At 32.2% G+C, this 21,976-nt stretch overlaps 2 protein-coding genes across 3 annotated transcripts; one reads left to right on the top strand and one right to left on the bottom strand.

Moving 5' to 3' along the window:
* Positions 1-1,006: 1,006 nt before the first annotated feature.
* Positions 1,007-21,464, bottom strand: LOC132757027 (glycerol kinase-like). 2 transcript variants are annotated; one of them, XM_060748211.1, is made up of 17 exons: positions 21,319-21,464; positions 16,943-17,016; positions 15,887-15,993; positions 14,933-15,010; positions 14,459-14,538; positions 13,785-13,922; positions 12,882-12,991; positions 11,919-12,021; positions 11,345-11,412; positions 7,636-7,678; positions 7,238-7,318; positions 6,647-6,725; positions 6,044-6,140; positions 5,576-5,660; positions 4,965-5,085; positions 4,236-4,448; positions 1,007-3,781 (listed from the first exon to the last, which is right to left on the bottom strand). In XM_060748211.1, the coding sequence occupies exons 1-17, from the start codon at positions 21,382-21,384 to the stop codon at positions 3,777-3,779; spliced, it is 1,548 nt and encodes a 515-aa protein (XP_060604194.1). In that variant the 5' UTR covers positions 21,385-21,464; the 3' UTR covers positions 1,007-3,776. The 2 variants fall into 2 exon arrangements, with proteins under 2 accessions (XP_060604194.1, XP_060604193.1); XM_060748210.1 differs by having other exon boundaries at positions 1,007-3,776.
* On the top strand, positions 8,580-10,373 carry LOC132757028 (uncharacterized). The gene is made up of 3 exons (XM_060748212.1): positions 8,580-8,950; positions 9,529-9,810; positions 10,024-10,373. Exons 2-3 carry the CDS (start codon positions 9,552-9,554, stop codon positions 10,206-10,208), a joined length of 444 nt encoding a protein of 147 aa, XP_060604195.1. The 5' UTR covers positions 8,580-8,950; positions 9,529-9,551; the 3' UTR covers positions 10,209-10,373.
* Positions 21,465-21,976: the final 512 nt, after the last annotated feature.

Below are 21,976 nucleotides of genomic sequence, written 5' to 3'. Positions count from 1 at the left end.
TCCATCTTTCATCATAGACAAAACCAGTCATTATTTTCAGGGGGGAAAATTCAAAATATATACTGACTGAATAGTAAACAGTACAGACCATGATTAGAAGACAACTGATTTTAGTCTGCACTGTTAACATATGTAGACTCAGCTGCCACCAGTAGGCAAAGGGTTTATTGTTGATATTTATATTATCATGACAAAACCAACATAATGGGTTTGCGACCAGCATGGATCCAGACCAGCCTGCGCATCCGCGCAGTCTGATCAGGATCCATGCTGTTCGCTATCAGTTTCTCTACTTCTAAAAGAGTTGGTAAGCGAACAGCATGGATCCTGATCAGACTGTGCGGATGCACAAGCTGGTCTGGATCCATGCTGGTCGCAAACGCACTATGTTGGTTTTGTCGTGACACGGCTCATATTTATATTATCAGCCCAGAAAATACTGTATCAAAGACATATTATATCATTACATCACAATTTTACATATTTGTCTAATTAACAAAAAAGACTTATCATCAATAAATTTTGTGCCAACACTAAAAAAAGGTAAAATATATTATTTCAGTATAAAAAACATATTATGCTTGTTAGATTATTCTGAGATTTCTGAATTTAATCACCAGTTTTATTCAATTATTATATAAGTCTTAATTTATAAACACAATTGTTTTATCCTATACACAATTTTTCTTTTGATAATGCTGTGTCATTAAAAAAGAACACATAATGCTTTCTTTCCAACATTTTTCCTTGGCCACTATTTTTGTCTATCTCCTATGCAGTGATCTCCCCTTATCAGTACAGAGATCAATCTGCCAAGGGAAGTAATCACTGTGAGAAGTTTGTTGTTTAGGTGAAAACAATGTAGAGCATAACTAGTATTAGACAGATTTAAAATGCTTCAATAAAATAAGAGAAATTAACAAAGATTATTATCGTTTAAATTAAGCAACACAGACAGATTTTTTCTTCAGACTTTTACATAAGAACATCTTGTTTTTTTTTAAAGAGTTTTTAGTCTACATCAATGTAAGGCAGTGACCTTTGACCTCCTTTTGTCTACAAGAACAATAGTATGAAACATGTACAGGTTTTCAAATATAACAAATCTATTCAATGATTGATTAAACAAGGACGGCATAGTCTACAAACTACAGTTTTAGAAAAATTAATTTGAGCCGCGTCATCACAAAATCAACATAATGGGTTTGCGACCAGCATGGATCCAGACCAGCCTGCATATCCGTGCAGTCTGATCAGGATCAATGCTGTTCGCTTACAAACCCTATAGCAAGTAGAGAAACTGATAGCGAACAGCATGGATCCTGATCAGACTGCGCAGATGCGCAGGCTGGTCTGGATCCACGCTGGTCGCAAACGCATTATGTTGGTTTTGTCCTGATGCGGCTCATTTAACTAATTTACTAGGCTATACACTCTAAAAGAAAGAAAACAACTTAAAAACACTGCAAGCATTACAAATCATGATCATGAAATGGAAGACTTATGTCTACATATTATGTCTATATAACATGTCTATATATCACAACCAAGAATGAAATTTCATTGTAATACATGCTAAAATAGACATCAATATTAGCCTTGATATTATAAAACAAATCACGCTTCTTATAATGATTATAAATGCCTTTGATTTTTGATGAATATGTTCAAATCTGTATAAGTCATAAATGGTGTTACTTTATTTTAATAGCTTAATTCAAAATACAATTTGCAAACACAATTTCTTAAGATCTGACCAAAAACACAAACAAAACTATATCGAACTTGACTAGCTTGAAAGACCGCAAGTGTACGTGTAATGTGATATAGGAACATAATTTATATCAACGACTGGTAGTGACTATGTAGAAAAATTCACACAAGTACTAGTTTTGGTTTGAAATATTAATTCCATAAATACATGTAACAATGTTTCTACTTTATCATATCAATAACAAGTGAAAATTTATCAAACAATTAACCCTAACATACAACTATCTGTCTCATATTTATACATGATGTATATTTTCAACAATAAAAACACATTTATTTACTTATATTTCAAAGTTACAAAGAGAATAATGCATTTGATACAGGACATTATATTCTATCTTAAAATTATCAAAAAACATAAAACAATATTAAAGGCACAAAAATAGATATGATTTTGCCATAGACACAAGAGCTGTTGGAAGGACAGCATTCTTGACTATTCTCAGTATTTGATAGTAAAACAAGAGCCTGGACAATGTAGAATTTTGTAGAATTTTCTAAGTTAAAAAAGTGCAATAATTCCGTCAAAATCCATGTTAAGAGTTATTGGCCTCGGACAGTGACATGTTATGCTATTAAATAAGTGTGTGAAATCTCAACCAATTACCTTCAGAAGTTTTGGAAATACCAATTTGTAAGCAAAAACTTAACCAAAGTATAATGCTGATGCCTTGGTAAGAACAATTATTCTCTTTATTCTTGAACAGTCAAGCTAAAAATGCAAAACCTATGCTTAATAATGTTTAAAAGCATGTCAGATGCTTATCACCTAAAGAAAGCAGAGTTGAATGTGAAATCATTTGTCATAACAGTAGCAAAACATAAACAAAGTGGTATACATGTAAAGTCTTACATATATTACTAAATCACTCTAACTCAACTTATCGGCAAAAAGCAAATAACGATTTAGCTAATAGCCAATGAGTACAGTTTGAAAAACTACAACTGAGCACCAAAAATGAAAAGCTTTTGACAAAAAAAATACAGAATTTGAATAAGCATTTAAATACAAATAAAGAAAGTTACATTTGTTTTCCTATCTTTTATATCTTAAATCCCATATTGTTTATATATCTAAACTTCATATAAACTAAATAATTGTTCTAAAGGCATTCAACAAATAATCACAGCACTGTTAATTATAACAATAAACATAATCACAGTTAATACAGGGACAATATAGTTGTTAATATTATTTTTCATTTACATTATCTGAACCCTTAACACATAATCGAAGAAACTAGTTACAGATTGAATTTTCTTAAAACAAAAAAATTTCATTTTTAGAATTCAGTTTTCAATGTTTCCAACCTGCCAGTGTTATTCCTAGAACAATACTGTGTAAGAGTTTCACAAATGATAATGTGTGTTTAAGATATTTTTTAACCACAAACTGTTCTAAAAATGTATAATGGTCTAAATCTGCTTCAACTTTACCACTGTCCATTGTTAGTTTACATGGCATTCCATACCAAAATAATAAAATGGAATTGCTAATGGAGAAGCTTCTTGTTGACAACTTTCAGAAATCTTATACAAAAAACATGATCATCACACAGGTAAAAAAAATTTCAAGTAACACATGCATTAATGCTGATATTTAAATTACAAGGAATTTTTCACCACCAAAACTCACTTGGTATTAACTATGATCTTAATTCAGTTATGCATAAATTATTTGTGTCCTTGTCGAAAAGATCTTATCTATGAATAACTCCTGATGGTGAACAAAGCCATGAGAACATAATCCTGTAAACATGACCCTATGGACATGATCTTGTGAGCATGATTCCTCTGTTTCTAACAATACAAACATGATCCTATGAACATATCCACACACAGTGTCACTAATTTAGTGTATAGACTAGCACAATTTGAATATATGGCACCTATATATAGACAGCATCATCTTTGTTGAAGATACTTGGCAATAAGTAATAAAGTTAAGCTACCAAACATAAAATATCCTCCAGCCAGGCCATCCCATAATGTCCTTGGTCTGTCTATGCTTGCAAAGAAAAAAAAAATTCATTAAGTTAAGATTTAAACTGTTCAACATGTAATCATTTATAACTAATTATTGATAAAAGCAAGATTTCAGTAGTATGCTTCCACTGCCTTCATGTTCATTTACCTTTACAATACTAAAAAGTACATGTATACCTGATTTTGTAAAATCAATCACTAACAATTTAATTATTGACAACAACATCTTTTTAGAACCAATTCATTGACATGAAGCCATATAAATCTATTTTTATAATTTTCTACATGTTTGCCATTTTGTTGAAATCTGTCTTTAATACTTGTATATTCTTCTGAGATACATCAAGTCCAATCATTCAATCATAAATTAAATATTTTGTCTATGATAAATGCCTACATAATCATAACTTCTGGCAAACACTTTACACTGTTTTAAATTGAAAATACAATGACTTTGTATGTTGTTGATGACCTACCTTTCTGTTCACTAGACGGCACCCAGTGCATTGAACGTATAACTGCTTCCTTCCACCTAGAGAACCTCTCATCTCTATCTGACTCCGTTATTGACGATGTAAATATGTCGGTAGTGACCTTTGTGTCCTCGTTCTCCAGATTCCAAACACCTATAGCGTGACCAGCTGCCATGGCAGCACCAAGGGCAGTTGTTTCAGGCATTGATGGACGTACTTATTAATTATAAAAATAATGTCATATTACTCTTATTACAGTAATCAATAGCTCATTTTTAAAATATCACATTTGTATGATATAAAAAAAAAATATTAACTTGTGCTGAAAGTAAAAATTTACAAATGATATGTACCTCCTTTATCAATCATCTCTAACACTGATAATTCAGTACATTATGTATGGTATTAATATCAACTTTTCCTATCAATGACATTTCTTTTTTACATACCACTACCAAAAAGCAATAGATACTGGATCTTGCTTTTACTTAATCTATGCCTGATGAAGAGTATTATATTACTTGAAACTAGTAGCCAATAAAATCTTGAAACTTGACCTGGTGTTGTGTGCGTGTGTTCCTCACCTTTATTATTTCAATTTATAAGATATTAAAGCAAACTAGAAACAATAATGACAACATAAACATTATAATCTATCAATATCTATATAATGAGCTAAGTACAGACTTTTTTTGGAAACCATAGATCATTTTATTCCACAAATTAACATACCAACATCTATTCCCATCAAGTCAGCCTGTATCTGCATCAGTAAATTATTGGCAGTCATACCTCCATCTACCTGTATAGACTTTAGAGGTATCCCACTGTCTTGATTCATTGCCACAAGTAACTGTTAAAACATATCAAGTATAAATATAGGAGTGAACAGTGACAGAATTATAATCTTTCATACAAAAGTTACAACTTGCTAATTCTAGGCGGATTCTGGCAATCAGGTTGTGGACAAAATTTATAACCTATTGCACATTTATACAAAAGACATGGAATAAATTCAAACAAGGTCGGTAGCTACATTAAGTTTGTGTATTTTATACTTCATGCTTCAATAAGACACTCTAATTATACACAGATATCTCCCAAAGCTAAATTTCAAAAGCATTTTTCCAACAATAACACAAAACAACTAACAAATCAATAAATAAGGCGCCTTCAAAATATACATTACCCTGTGTGTCAATATTTATGATCTTTCATAATAAAATGTCGTAATATTTTGCCTTATCTTTTTATATATATCAAAATTTCCATGTAGGGTAAAAGTACCTGCACAAAAATTAATTAATATACATGTATGTTGCAGAGGAAAAAGAATGACATACCTCTCTGGTTTGAAAGCAAACAGCCTCAAGTGCAGCTCTGGCAATATGTTCTTTTGTTGTAAACTGAGACAAACCACATACTATACTGAAGATATATGTAACATAATGTTAGTACGATATATACGTGTATATAGGATACATTTCAATAGTAATAATAATAACATTTAAAACCAGTTTTTTTTTCTCGAAATTGTATTTACAAAATACAAATCTTATTAAGTAAGTATAATTATATTTGATAATAATTTCCAATACTTTTGCTTCTGAAAATGTAACAAAGTAGTAAAACATCCAAGACTGAAATTATATAGTAAATTATTACTTGAATCTTTTTACTTGTTTTAAAATCTTAGTACATTCCACCAACAACCCCCCTTCATGAGGTTAGATTTTCTTGAATTATTTTGTCAAATCTTAAGGCCTGCAGCTTTAAACTATTGTTTTGTAAAAATTATTATGCATACTTACCCTCGTGCATCATTTTGCCAGTATGGACAGAACAATCCAGAAAATGCTGGCACAAAATAACATCCATGTGTGCTGTCAACCTTCTCTGCTAACTTCTCTATAACATTGAAATAATCAATCATTACTTTAAACAATCTTTGTTTCTTGTCATTATCATTTTTATTCTCTCAGTTTATGGTTGTACATTAGAGCTTGTATTTATAGAACTGATGAAGTCAAATTAATATTCATCTACCTATTTGATAAACATTCAAAACTAATCCTATTTTATCAAGTAGACAAATTTAGTGCATTTAAATATCTTGTCTTAAATAGGAATGTAATTCTGTCTAGTCTTATTATTTGGCAGGGATATAATTTGATAGAAGGTCAACAGAGAATATTGATTAGCACATTTTTACTTTATGTTTGTATATAACGCAATGTCGTCACAAATGTTATTATACTAGTGTAATATTGTTTTGATTAAATAGCTTTATTACACTCCTGTGCTACAGTTTATGTGATAAAATACAACTTGATCTCAGCATTCTGACAAAAAAAGATCCCATTGTACTATAAATGAACTGTTCCAAAGTACAAGTAATGTAATAGTTACTGTACCTATCTCCTGGGATGTTTGTATGATACCAAGGTTATCTCTCAGCCACCGCACACATGCTCCAGCAATAGCAATAGCTCCCTACAATATATATAACATAGCTTATAAATAGGCAGCTTAATAAATCAAAGAAATACAGTCATGTCTGTTGGCCAATCATATCTTTGCAATATATTGCAATGATCAATACCAGTATTTTCAATGGTTTATGACATTGTATTCTTGCTAGATAAGAAGATAATTTATAAACCTTTAACAGATAATTCATTAAGGTATCTTTCAATATTGTAACATTAAAATGCTGGGTTTTTTATTGGTCTTGTACTTTTTTGTATACATAGATTTCCTTCTAGCTATCTTTCCTTTAAAACCATTACCTGTTTACAATAGCCAGTAATTTGGCTTGCAGATATTTAATCATTTGACCTGTAAAATCTTAACACAAAACATATATTTTTCAATCAATCCAATTTATCAGTGTATAGGATTTTTTTTTTTTACTTTAGTAACTGGTCTCTGTATAAACTACTACAGTAGAATATCACTAAGCTATAATATAAATTACACTGTACAGTTACAATATAATAACACACCTCTAGAGCGTACACCACAGGTTTATTTGGTCCTAGTTGATAGCCTACTGTTGTTAGCAAACCATTGTTAGAATGTACAAGCTGAAAAAGATAAAAAAATAACTATCAAATACTTTTACAACAATACTTAAACCTACTTTAAAAAGCCACAGTATTGCCAAAACATAAGGTTAAAAATAACATAATGGGAATGAATACACAATGTAGAAATAAATTTCATACTTTTAGTCATTTTAAACAAAACAATCCTTTGTTTCTATAAAGATATTCCTTTAAGATAATACAAACTTGACATCATTAACTTTTATTATATGGTAGATTTATACAATGCAACTTAACACAAGATAATAAACATTACATAATCAGGAGAAACAAACTAAATTTTAGAAAAAAAATACCTCATTTCCAGTATTCATCAACAGAAAACAGCCAGTTCCATATCTGAGAACAAAACAAGTATATAAAGTCAAAATAAAGTAAATAGTTTTTTTGTGGTTTTTTTTCTCTTTTTTTTTTTTGGGGGGGGGGGGGGGAGGGGTATATTATTATAACACCAACACTGTAAAGGTCATATGGCAACTTTCCAGGTTTACTGGTGGAGGTACACCTCAGGTGCCTCTCCGTACCAGTGATTAATCTGGATGTGCATCCTGCATAAAATATGCATAAAAATAAAAAAAAGATGCACAGTTTCAAAGTATGTGCATCCAATTTGATGCATGCAAATCTGGCAATTTATAATCCAAAATATCACAGTGATTTCTATGTACAGTTTTATTATTTTAATTTCATCAGTTGAATAATTTATCAATTTCTTCATCTGGATAATTTAATTTCAGACAATCACAGGTGCAAGACTCATCCCCCATTTGCAGAAACGTTAAATCCCAAACAATTGTTGCTTGTGATCGGTTACCACCCATTATTGGCATTAGCCAATCAGAGCGTCCCTTTTGCATGAAAGGGAATCGATCGACCGCCTTCAATGGTCAAATATCAAACAAAATGATTCAATGCTTGAGGTATATTTTTTTCACACAAAATAAACATAATATCTATTATCCATTCTAAATATGTAAATATTTACAGTTGTTTAATATCTCAAGCGGACAATGTTAAAATAAAACAAGATTCATCACATGGTAAATGACCCAATTATATTCAACTGGTGATTGTCAGCATGCTTCTTTAATGAGATCAAAGATCTATCAAGTCTTTGAACTTTTTCAAAATAACCTGATTAAAATTTAAATGTCTTGATGTGGGTTTTATTTTAGCTAGCCTACTGTACATTTTTTTTTTATATCTGGAGTGATAATAATAGCAAATGTAATTTTCAAATCTAATTCAGGGAATTCCCCAGGCGCTTTTAGCGCATCGGCACCGATGCGCTAAAATTTCAGAACAAGAAATCCCGATGCGCTTAAAATTATCATAGCGCTTTTAAAAAATGACCGATATTCCTTTCTATTGTGTCTATAAGTTAACCCCAATTAGCCAAATAAACAAGCCAATATACATGTCCTGTGTAGATAATTACCCGAGGCGTATACACAACCCGATACACTGATTGCCTTTAGACTGTGTGACGTCACAGACACCTGTCAACGATGTCTGCAGACGACTGTTGGTGCACTTTCAGGAGTTGTCAATTACCGTGTATTGAGATGGGTGCAATTTAACCGCGGCATGTGTGATATTTACATGTTTCAGGTAGGTGTAATAACTTTTATTGTTTTTATAATATAATTGGCATTAATTGACATGCGATATAACAGTTTGATATTTAGGGATGAATGGGTTAATTGTCTTGATTTAAGTGTAATGTTCAATTTCATCTTTCACTTTCTTATGATCGTTACGTCTACTGGCAGGACTGTAGTATTAAGATTTCACAAAATAACATGTCTAACATGAATAAGGGAAGCCTAGTTCACTATCAATTTTAAGAGTTTTTTTGTGAGCAAAGTCTTTGAAACTGCCTCAAGATCATTTTGCTTTTTAATATATAGGGCCTACATGTACATGATAATCGTATTTTACTTGGATTAAACAGTGTTAAACTGGAAAGATATTCAGAAATAAATTTGGTTGATGGCTACTTTAACATTGAGAACATTTACAACTGTTCATTATCAACTTGCAACTGAGTGAAAACAACAACAAAAACTTTACATCAACAATCCCACTTAGTGACAGCCAATTGGTCATTTTCTTTTTTAATATAAAATATCTTGTAATCTGTTTCTGTTCACTGAATCCCCAAAATGAAAAAAATATTAATTTTGCAGGCCCTCTTTAACTGAGCCTGTTCATGGACAGCCTTGTGAAGTGCAATCTACTGTCCTATCCCTTAGCATTGGTTTGTCAGGACATACAGGAGCTGGCCAGGCACTTTAGTGTAGATATGGAGCAGTGCCGCAGCCACTTGCACCAGGTACGTGCCAGTCTAGAGGGGACTGATCAGTCAGCCGACCGGACCATGACCTGGATTACTGGCAACCTTTCTACCAGTCATACAGCTCTTTACAGAATTGCTGCTGTGGGTCTCCTCCTCCCAACCTCTACTGCAGGTAATTATTATTAAATTCATTCATTCTTGAACATTAATGAAATTCCAATGACAGTTGCAGATGTGTAACACTTTGCTAGAAGTTTTTCAACATTTCAAATACTTAGTTAAGTTTAAACAGGCTGGAAGTTTTAAATTTTCAAAAATTCACAGCAAACAATATAAATAAAAGACATGAGGTTAACAAATGATTACTTTCATTTATTAATTTCAGATTGTGAGCGAGGATTCAGCTGCCTGAAGAGAGTTAAGACTGAAAACAGGAATTGTCTCTCTGTTAAAGTTCTAAACTATCTTCTTGCTGTTTCCCTTAAAGGACTCCCATTAGAATCTTTCAACTTTGAGAAGGCAGTCAAGGCATGGAAGGACAACAAACCTAGAAGACAGGCCCACTTTTAATGATGTTAATGAAGAAAAAACAACTGAAATATACTCATTTAAATGGGACACACACATACATATAAATGTTGATCACATGTTGTGAACTTGTGTTTATATATAATTGTTTATTTATTTGAATTGTTGGAAATGGAAAAAGTAAATAATAAAAATTAAGAAAATGTTTATCAAGTGTAAAGCTTTCATTATTTGTTTTAAAACAGCCCACAGCAGTATCTAGACACCTAAAATGGCAAAAATTTTCGACACGCGGTATGGGGGTCAAGACCCCCTCCCGCACCCACCCCCGTCTAATTCAAAAAATGTAGCGCTTAAAAAAAATCCTGGGGAATTCCCTGCTAATTAACTTGAATATACGCTTGTTAATGTCAAGTCACAGAATTTTATAACAGAGTAAGAATGCATGCTCTTTAATTAAAAAAAATTATAAACTCAACAAAGATGTTGATTTATATATTAAACTAGAGTCCAAAAAAATGTCAAAATTTTATGAAAAAAAAACAACAAAAAAAAACAACAACAATAAACAGTCATTCAACATTTTGGCATGTCTAGGTGTTATGACATACATCGTCTGATTACTGATTAATGCCGTGCATATACATGCGAAATTTTTTTATCTCAATTTGGTACAGAAATAAATTTTTATATACTTAATCCCTTGATAAAAAATTCGAGCAAATCATCTAGGACCTGCTATTAAATATGTTTTTTTTTTTACTAATATTCATTTATTTTGCTACATGACTCATTGATTTTGCTCATTGTTTTCAAATATGTGCGTCATCAGACGCATTGTAAGTAATTACTAGATTAATCACTGCTGTACATTTCAGGCACAGGTGACCAACGAAGTAGAAACATTAAGGTTTCCAAAAGCTAGCTGGGATAGCTTCCTCATAGGAAAGAATCCATAGTCCACTCTAAAAAACTGAACAAGCATCATACAATTATCAATGGAACAAGCCCATGTGCCTGATACAGACTGATCTAAATTTTTGAGAAAAATCCAATTATCTCAAATGATGTGTGAATGACAATAAACTTTCTTTAAATCTATAGGATCCTTCTGATTATGACTTAATGCTACTAGGTTATGGAATTCAGCAATAAAAAATTAAGGAAAAAAAACATACGTATTTTTGGCTTGTCCAGGTTTGAAGCACAGTTGTCCAACTAAAGCTGCTTGCTGGTCCCCAAGAATCTGAAGTAATCGTTACAATATATGTTTAACATTTATATTAATTATCATACATGGATTATATATAATATCATACATAGATTATACATGTATTATTTTATTAATTAATTTATCATACTAATATTATCTATATTATCATTTTCATACTAATATTATATATATTATCATACATAAATTATATATATATATATTAATAATCATACATTTTGTTCAAATATATTAATTATCACAGTGTCAGTAATGTATGTCAGTGTTGCTGGGAACCAGTGCACAATAACACAGTTCAAATAGTGAAGCCACAAATTATAAGATGAGGATGCTGCAATGTGCAACCAATTTAAAGCATAATTGTGAGACAATAAATTATTCTTAGTGGCATGGAGATGAACTATATGTCATCCATGTCATATGACAACATTCTAGTGTTTAATGGTGTGATGGTCACAGAAGAATTCTGATGTAGATAATGAACATCTACAAGGTGTAAAACTTGTAAAATTAATTTATACCCCTGATATTGGTAGTCCTTTTAATGGTCCATCAACAAGATTTCCATATTTTTCAGCTGAACTTCTTATCTCTGGCAACATGTCTTTGTTGATCTCAAAAAACCTATAAAAACAAAAAGGTATTCAACTTGAATATGTAATATAATAACCCAATTGACATCAAAATTAGTCAAGAATTTTTGCTATTCTTAATACATATTTGTGTGTAATTAAGTAAAATCTCAGCTAGAGTTATAGGACATAGATAAAGACCTACAATTATTAAGATAAAGACTTGTGCTAAGTATAATGTACTCCATATCTTCCGTCAGTTCAGTGGCTGTGCAGATAGATCTTACACTGAGTTTTTTTTAATTTCACATAGTTAAAGTTGATACTGGTTTTAAAAGTCTTAAACATTGGAATTGTAGACATGTGTGAAGTATTAAATAAATGTATTTTGCTGTAAAAAGAGTAAAGAAGCTGCATAGGTAGCCTAAATCAAGTGTTGTATAAATGCCAATGCTTATGCTGGAGTGGGTAGGATAGCTCCCACTTCTCTGTCAGTAGTAGAGCTAAATACCCAGTACAAAAATCTTTATAGAGACAACCTTTTCACATAAATAAATTATTAACTAACTAACCTCATTCTTAAAGTATTTGGAGAATGTAAAATATATTTTTATTTGCTTTTTACAAGCTTCATATCACAGGATTGAAACTGTATACATGTATAATAAACAAACCTAAAGAGGTAAGAAATGCAGGAAAAGCAAGGTGTCCATTTTCATATTAAAATCAAACAGTTATCCAAGTACAAACTAAAAAACACTTTCAGAAAATATGGAAAGGTTCTACAATATTGCTAACATATTTTGATAAACGAATGTCATCTGAAATACCAATACTTAATATAAAATTATCTACATCTGGTAATATATTATACATAAAGTAGTGTTAACAAGATGTATTTTGTGAACTTACTGACAAAGTTTATCATCCCATTTGAGGTCTTGTATATTCATCAACATGGTACGACTAGCATTTGTTACATCTGTAATATGCTGACCTCCCTCCTTCCCACCAGTTAAATTCTAAATATATAAACAATTATAATAATGCATGTTATGGTTATATATGCTAACAATTTTCAACATATTTTTGAACTAAAAATATGTTGTGTACATTGTACATTGTAACTACTACATTCTGAACCATGACTGTACACAGTAACTGAGGTTTGGTATTACCTCTATAGACTATAGAGAACTCATTCATTATCTATGATCAAATTTTTTAGTCACAAATTCAGAAATTCATGCATATATGTATATGTAAGTTCTGACAATTCATTTATGAAATTATCATATTTTGATACGTGTTTCTTAACCTTTTCCCTCATATAAGCGTGTTTCGACGGCTTTTTGCCCCCCCCCCCCCCCTCCTTTTTGAGGCCTCAAACAGTGAAAAAATGCCCTATTTAGGCCCCCAACACTGGTTTTCGTTTGTAAAATGTTGTTAAAAAAAGTGACCACTTTTTCGGCGCCGTCCTGCATCCAAATGTTACATCAGGGGGTTGCCAGAAGGGGGATGTGCCCCCTTCTGTTTGGGGGGTTTGAAGGGGGGCGGAGTCCCCCTCATCGCCAAGAAAATTTTGGACATTACTGAGTTGGCTGTAAGTTTAAACCACTGTAGTAGATTGGTATCTCACAATGACTTTGAGCTGTATTTTTCTACCTCTGTGTGACCAAGTCTTTGGAAGCATATTGTAAAACTGCAATCTAAAACAAAATCAATATGTATCTGTAAACATGTTTCCTTTTTTTTTTTTTTGTCTTCAAATATGAATCATGTACTATCTGCTTATAACTGAGTAAATTTTCCTACCCATAGTAACCAGGAATCAACAGTCCCAAACAAACACCGGCCCTCTGCTGCTGCCTTGGCAACCTTTGGACTGTTGTCTAGCAACCATCTCAGCTTCACTGCACTAAAGTAGGTTGTTATAGGCAATCCACAAAGAGGCTGGAAAATAACTCCAGCTTATCATTCTATACCATTTTTATTTTCTTCTGTTTGAATTATATTTCACAGATAACTTTATGCTCTTATTGCAGTTTATATCTAAATAGCTTGGCCTTATTGCAAACTAACTTATCTTGAGAACAGAAGCATTTTAAGAAATAAATTCAGCTTACTTCATAAAAATCTTGCACATCGATATCTATATTCTTATTAAGCAAATTCACAATTAGTTGACTTTCAACCTTTACTTGCAGTAACAAGAAGTAATTAACCTTTTGTCACCAGTATAGAGTCAGGCCAGCCTGTATATCTATGCAGTCTGACGGGGCTCTTTACTTTTGTTTACTCATTTCTTTTTTCATACTATAATCCCTTAAACTTGAGATGAATGGACTGTTCCAAATAGAGACTGAACATCAAGTGTATAAAATGACTTACATGCATTTTGTTATTCTTTTTATAGAAATCATCAAACTAGTCTTTTTTCTAATGTTATGATTTCCTATACAATTCTAGAAACTGAAGTTTGAACTTACCCTAAGATGATCCTTGTTTTTATGAGGTGTCTTTGCAATAAGTTTCTCCACAGTAGATGATGTCCTAAGGTCCAACCATACTAAACAATAAATACAAAAATCCCTTTCCATTAAATTATTAATGTAAGTAAGTGTTTGTGTGCTAAAATTATCACAATATTACAAAATTTTGTCTTTTGTACACAATATGACTTTTCTTAAGTTAATTTGTTGAAAAAAATCTACAATTATCAGAAATTAAACAATTCTTTAGAAAATATTTCACATGAATACAACTAGGCAAACTCCTCAAAATAGAATTTCCTTTATCTAAACACAGACTAAATAAACAAACAATGACAAAATTAAAGTACATGTATATAAAAGGTGGTTTAATTATGTGTCATGGTAGACAATACAAGCAAATTTTTTTGAAGATATGAATAATTGTTAATAATTTTTCTTGTGGAAATAAATAAAGGAAAAGAATACTACCAATAGCATTATGCAGGGGCTCTCCAGTAACTTTATCCCATACTACAGTTGTCTCTCTTTGGTTTGTTATACCAATACCTACATCAAACAGAAGGTGTGTATATTCAAATACATGTATAATCATTAAACAATACCAAAATATCCTCATAACAGAGTTATTACAAAATTCTCATGAAAACAAGACATCCAGGAGACTTTTGTCAACAGATAAAAATCTTTAATATCAAAACATGCATCTTATGTCAACCGCTGAAAAGTTTGTTAAGGTAGTTTTATAATTTTGTATTTTTATAGCATACATATGGTAAGACCAGATTGAACACAACATAATATTAGAGTTGATGACATTACATTTGTTTGAGCTATTGTGCACACTGTCATACAAACAAAATTGAGAAGTTACATTAAAATTCTACTTATTCTTTACCCTTGACCTGCTGGAATATGAAATGATTACTCTTTGCAACCAGTATAGAGCAAGCCCCCCCCCCCCCAACCCCATTTTCACTCACACACAGTAAAAACCATCGTCGGATACCCACGGCCGAACCATTAACATTGCATGTTATGTAACATGTTTATCAATCGTGGGTATCCGACGATGTTAAACGCGATGTCATTGGTAGATATTTTACGCACCTGTTGCTGTATATCAACGCAAATCGATTCATTTTACCCACGGTTGATTGCATGTTATGTAACATGTTTATCAATCGTGGGTATCCGACGATGAGTAAAAACAAGTAAGAAGTTCACTGTATGTATTTTATATTGAAATTCTTTAGATTATACGGATCATACTAATGTCACATTCCTCCAATGAAAAAAAGCCTTTAAAACATGCAGTATTAGAACTATAATCATATCTGATTATTTCTAGAACTATAATCATATCTGATTATTTCTATAATTAAATGCTTTGTATTTATATTTCATGTATATATCTAAACTTACATTTGATGTCAGTGTGGCTGATGTTTAGAGCCTTCAGATTGTCTACAGCTTTAGCAATACATGTCTTCACTGATTCTAATATCTCTACAGGATCTTCTTCTACCCATCTGTATAAATGTTAAAAGCATTAATGATTACTGTAGCTTTCAACCTCATTGATTTAAGAGCTACTACACAATGAGTTTTTATTTGTTTGGAAATACATGTACAGTACATTGTTACAGTTTCATGTCATTAAACTTTACATGTAGATGCAGTAACTGTTACAGACATATGTTAAACAGAAGAAAGTCAATAAAAATATCTTACCGGTAAATAAGGCCCCCACGATTACACGTTTAAACGGATTCGTTTCGATTTCATTCATAACATTTACGATATTGTTTACCGTTTAATCGAAATGACCATATTGTCTTACAAAATTTCTTAATCATTGCCTGTAATCATGGATTTTATCAATTCTAATGGTTTATTCCAAAGTAAACAAACGGAAAATATGTGTTTACAACCCTCCAAACAGCATTACGGTGCAAAATTGCTCGTGACATAATACATTTTTTGGTAAAAAATGGGGTTACAATGCAAAAAATGTGTGCTGGCTCAATCGTGATGAGCCTTTCACATTCTTTATTTGTACATGTATTAAAAATAGAAAGAAAGACATCATTTTGCGACTCAAATACATGGTGTGTATAGTACATAGAGGTACCACCGTTTAAACGGTATCGTTTCGGTTCTAAGCAATCGTGTAAACGTTTACAAAAAATTGTAAACGTGGGAGCCTTACCGGTAAATACACTTTCCGACAAAACCATTCATCAACTATTCATGTATTGACCAAATTAGTGAACAATGCAGACCATGATTAAACAGAACAGATGAGCTTGCTTATCTTGGCCTTGCTAGTATGCTTAGTATTAATGCAAGTATTGTGAAAAGTATTGAAATATGAATAAATATGTTTGACTATTTTGTTAAATAAGACAGACTGTGTCTACATAACTTTATATAATAATGTTCTAACAAACTGGTTGAAGCTAAGATCATATATGTTACCCTTCATGTGGACATTTTTGTTGGATTTCTGTCTGGTGATAGGTCACAAGTTCAGCATTTTTGCTTGAAAAAATCTGAAACACAAAGAAAAGGTTGATATTTTTTTAGAATGCCCTTACAGAAAGCAATTGCAGGCCACAAAATTTACTAAAAACATTACGTTTTGTTGGTTAGGGCCATTGCATAATGTGAAATAGGGCACACGCCAGATGACCGCTGCATGTAAAATCCAATATGGGCCTGCAAAATTCCAATTTAAACTGGAATGAATGTTTTAAAAAGCTAGTTTCAGTTTCAATTCTTCCGAAACTGTTGTGTAATTCATTAGTGTATGAACATCATAATATGATAATGTGACTATGGCACGTAATTATGCATTATGATAAACTATATTTATTTGCTTATGTGCTTGGTTAGCATAAATAATACGGACAATAATCGTGAATAATTGAAAGTTAAACTGTATGACTGGGTTTTGTTTGGGGAAGTGTTCATGCAATGCCACCTTCCATGTTGATATTTGTTTTCATATTTCAAACAAATAAAGTAGAAAGCAGCAGATCAACGTGTAAGGTTGAGTATAAATGTACAGATAAAGAGAATTTTAATTAAAAAGTGACTGACTGATTTTGCATGGTTTTATTCCTAAAATGAACCTAGTTGTAGTCAATAAAACATAAAATAAATTGTTGTCTTTAATTTGCACGATAAATATTTTGGACCTGTACAAACCTGTCCGTGCCTATTCCTTCGCCTAGGATGAAGGCCCAAATTGCCTATGACTTAATCAAAGCCTTAAGGGGCATAATAGCTTACTGGTATGTTATGACTATAAAGTGGATAGAAAAGCATCATGGTCATGATGTTATTCAAGTTTAGAGAAAAAAGGCATCACTTTCAGTGTCATAGAATCCTTTAAAACAACCTATAGCAACTACTTGTGATACATTTTCAAACAAAGTTACACTTTTCACTCAGTTAATCTGTTTTATTACTTAAATTTTAAAAGCAAATGTTGCGCCTGTTTTGCTAAATAAATTATGTCCATTGCGCCAAAAAATCACTGTTGCGTATTTAGTCATATCCACATTAGAGTTCTCTTCCCTTCATCATACATGCCATAATTTTAAGGCTTATTTCCGGGACACTTTTATTTTGGGGGTGGGGCATTGATCAGCAACCGTATGTCAATAATTATTAACAGTTTTTCTATCCTTTTTTTTAAGTGTTAAAGCTACATTAAATAAATATGTAAAAATATTTTGCCGTCGGCCTAAAACTCAAGCATTCTACAGTTTCATCAACCTTTTTAACAGTATTGTTGTAAATCTCATGAAATATTGTTCATAAATAAAGATTTTTAACGGAAAAGTTTTTACCCCACGGTAACACTAAAGTTCGTATACGAATTTTAACATGCAAATGAAGATTATAATCAGCTTGTGTATGCGTTACGTCACAGTGTTATAGTTGCTATCCGGAACACAGCAAATACGAGAATTTCTTGTGCAAACAAACTTTAACCGTTTTAGCTTCACGGTGCACTAGGCCTGAGGTTCAGAAAAAAGTAATCATCTCATAAAAAAGATTAAATTTGTATGAAAACATCCGTTACAGTGCGGAAATATACCGTTACATGAGGACTGCTACTCATAGTCATGTTTGTGGATTTAATATTGATGTACGGATGATCTGAAGGCGGAGTTTCTCGTGCAAACAGAAATTGTACTTCCGATTTCGCCACAATGAGGTTGCCCAATTTTATGCTTATAAAACTCATTTTGGTTGTCTGAACACTAAAATAAGATCTGGAGTCGATATGAAACCCAATTTATTAATGAAATGTCGATATTTCTCTTTTTATGAAATTTATTAAATGTAGCTTTAAGGCTTTGTAAACCTTATGGCATGTATACCTTCATTTCAAACTTGACTTAAACATGGCGCTGCATTTTGCTTGTAATATTCATTCGGGTTGGGTTTTGAGTTTATTCAAATTAAAATAAAATTAATTTATATTGTTTACAATATCGAAAATGATAACATACATAGGAAAAAATTTAATCTAACTAAAAGATATTTATTTCAAAGCACAAACAGTAAACTTAATAGCATTTGAAGAGAACTATTTTGTGTTGCTCATCTCAGAAATAGTGAACTCTTGCCAGTATAGATTATCCAGTAACTAGATGGTAGTAAGCCATAACAAGAGCACCGCTAGGCGGAGCATTATATACCGTAAAGTGACTTTCTTTTTTTAGTAAAGATGAAGCATTTGTAAGACATGGGAATTAAATAAAGTATTACATCCATGGAACCTAAGTTATACTCTGAAAACTGTTTTCAGTTTTAAGGTTAAAGTGACCTTGACCTTTGACCTTGTGACCCCAAAATCAGTAGGAGTCTTCTACCCAATATGGACAAACATCCTATGAAGTTTGAACACTGTGGGCCAAATGGAACTTAAGTTATGCCCCAGAAACTGTTTTCAGTTTTAAGGTAATAGTGACCTTGACCTTTGACCTTGTGACCCCAAAATCAATAGGGGTCTTCTACCTAATATGGACAATCATCATATGAAGTTTGAACACTGTTGGCCAAATGGAACATAAGTTATGCTCCAAAAACTGTTTTCAGTTTTAAAGTAATAGTGACCTTGACCTTTGACCTTGTGACCCCAAAATCAATAGGGGTCTTGTACCAATATAAACAATCATCCTATGAAGTTTGAATATTGTAGGCCAAATGGAACTTAAGTTATGCTCCGGAAACCAAATTGCTAAAGGATGGACAGATGGACGCCAGGGGGTATAACATAATATGCCCGAAATTCGTTCGGGCATATAAAAATGTTATTTTGCTGACTGCCATTGCATTTTGTTTGGTAGGTTGAAGTTCAAGGTAATAAAATACATGTCTACTCCCCTGCGAGAGGTTTGACATTAACGGAAGATAGATAGATACTAGAAATGTGTCCATAAAATATGCATGGTTTGATTAAGTTCAACTTATTGTAAACAATGAGATATTGTGCTATTACAGTGTATGAACAATATATTCTCCCCTGAACCGGCGGCACGAAATACCCAAATACACCAAAATATAGCAATAATTATTTTTGTTTGTATAAAATATAGATTATAATGAGAAATAAATAAATATTTATAAAATAAAATGACTTAGCCTGCTATAACTTGCATTCATTCCGTTGAAATGGGCAGTTAAGATGTTGTTAGAAAATAAAGTTGTGACATTGCTTATCTACTATATAGGTTCATTATGAATGTACTTGCAATTTTAAATCAAGATATGATATTTGTTGTCTACACTTACATTTTTAAGGTGTAATTTTGTTGAAATTTCATATGATATACAAGTGTCCATTTTATTTTAAAAAAATAGCTTCAATGGAGTACATGTACATATACTGTACGTATTTTGGTTTAAAACACAATGATAGGAAAATGTATATTTGGGTATGTTTAATTATATCTTAGTGAAAGTGTATATTGTATTCATGATTAAAACAGCACTTTTTTAGTATAAAACATTTATTTTTAGTATAATTGGGCAATATTTGGGTGTATTTGGGTATATTTTCGTATTTCGTGCTGCCCCCATGAACAGGGCCGGCAAAATCTGATTTTGACTTACTTTGTTTGTTTTTGGTTTTACGTCACATCGACACAGTATAGGTCATATCGCGACGTTCCAGCTTTACTGGTGGAGGAAGACCTCAGGTGCCCTTCCGTGCATTATTTCAGGCACGAACGGGCACCTGAGTAGAACCACCGACGTTCCGTAAGCTAGCTGGATAGCTTCCTCACATGAAAGAATCCAAAGTCCCTGTAGGGATTCGAACCCACAGCGGTGAGGGGCAAGTGGTTTGAAGTCAACGACCATAACCACCCGGCCACGGACGCCCCTTTTGACTTACTTTTCCAGTTTTATCTGTATAATATTTACATAGTTAATTCTTGAATATCTTCACTTGTCCGTACAGGCTGTGGGACAACCTGAACAATACGGACAATTGATTTTGCCGGCCCTGCAGAAAAGAGATTCTGAATGCGGCCCTGCACAAACGAGATTCTGAACCAGAACAAACATATCTGGCTGTCAATATATTTTGATTTAGGCTCGAGTAAGTTGATAAATGATATAACAATAAAAAGATTCCTCCTATCAAAACATGAGTTGTCCCAGTAATACATATCAAACTTCACTTCTTTACCAACTATTTCTGTGTACGTAAACTAGATCTACTTATATTCGGACAAACTGGTGACATCCGAAACATGTCCTGTGTTGTGAATTATTCCGAGTTCAGAGGTCGTCTATCCTAAAAAGATATTTGTAAATAGTGCAAGTCTTACCAGAAACCTTGTACTACTTGTTCCCTGATCAACTGCTCCAACTAATGGCCCCACTGATGATGACATTGCTTAAAATTTTAGATTAAATTGTTTGTTGATCCCTGCCTCTTGGGTTGAACACCACTATACATATACGGTCGATTTGTAGGCTGACACACGCTAAATAATTTCCTTTTCTTATTGGCATAATGACCTTTTCGTAAGGCGTCCTTGCTGCATATACAGTACTTTCTGTTGGTCGTAATGATAAAGTGGTTAAAATCTATATGTGTGTCTATATATATGTGGTTATATGTGTGATAGAATCAAGAGTGATATGTGTCTCGAAGAAAAGTTCACAATTTTTCTTCATGAAAAATGAGGGTGAAGGGTCAACTCGGCCCTATACCAACTTAATTGGCACAGGTCAACTCGGCCCTGACTATTAAAAACATATATTAGGATATAGATTGTTTAGTTAATAAAAATTTTAAGGAGAAAATTACTATAACCTTATGCAGAAGTATGATCACTTACAAACAGAAACAGAAAAAGTTGGCAGTGTATCTGTACAGCTAACCCCTGAGCACTGTGTGCTCAGGAAAGCTAAACAATATTTTACTTCACAAAAATTTCAATCACAAATTTGGACATGGACAGGTTGTGTTTTGTTTGGTTT

Source organism: Ruditapes philippinarum, unplaced genomic scaffold, assembly GCF_026571515.1.
Source record: "Ruditapes philippinarum isolate M1 unplaced genomic scaffold, ASM2657151v2 ctg114_1_1_1_1, whole genome shotgun sequence".
NCBI lineage: Eukaryota > Metazoa > Mollusca > Bivalvia > Venerida > Veneridae > Ruditapes > Ruditapes philippinarum.
This window is presented reverse-complemented; position numbering and strand designations above follow the sequence as displayed.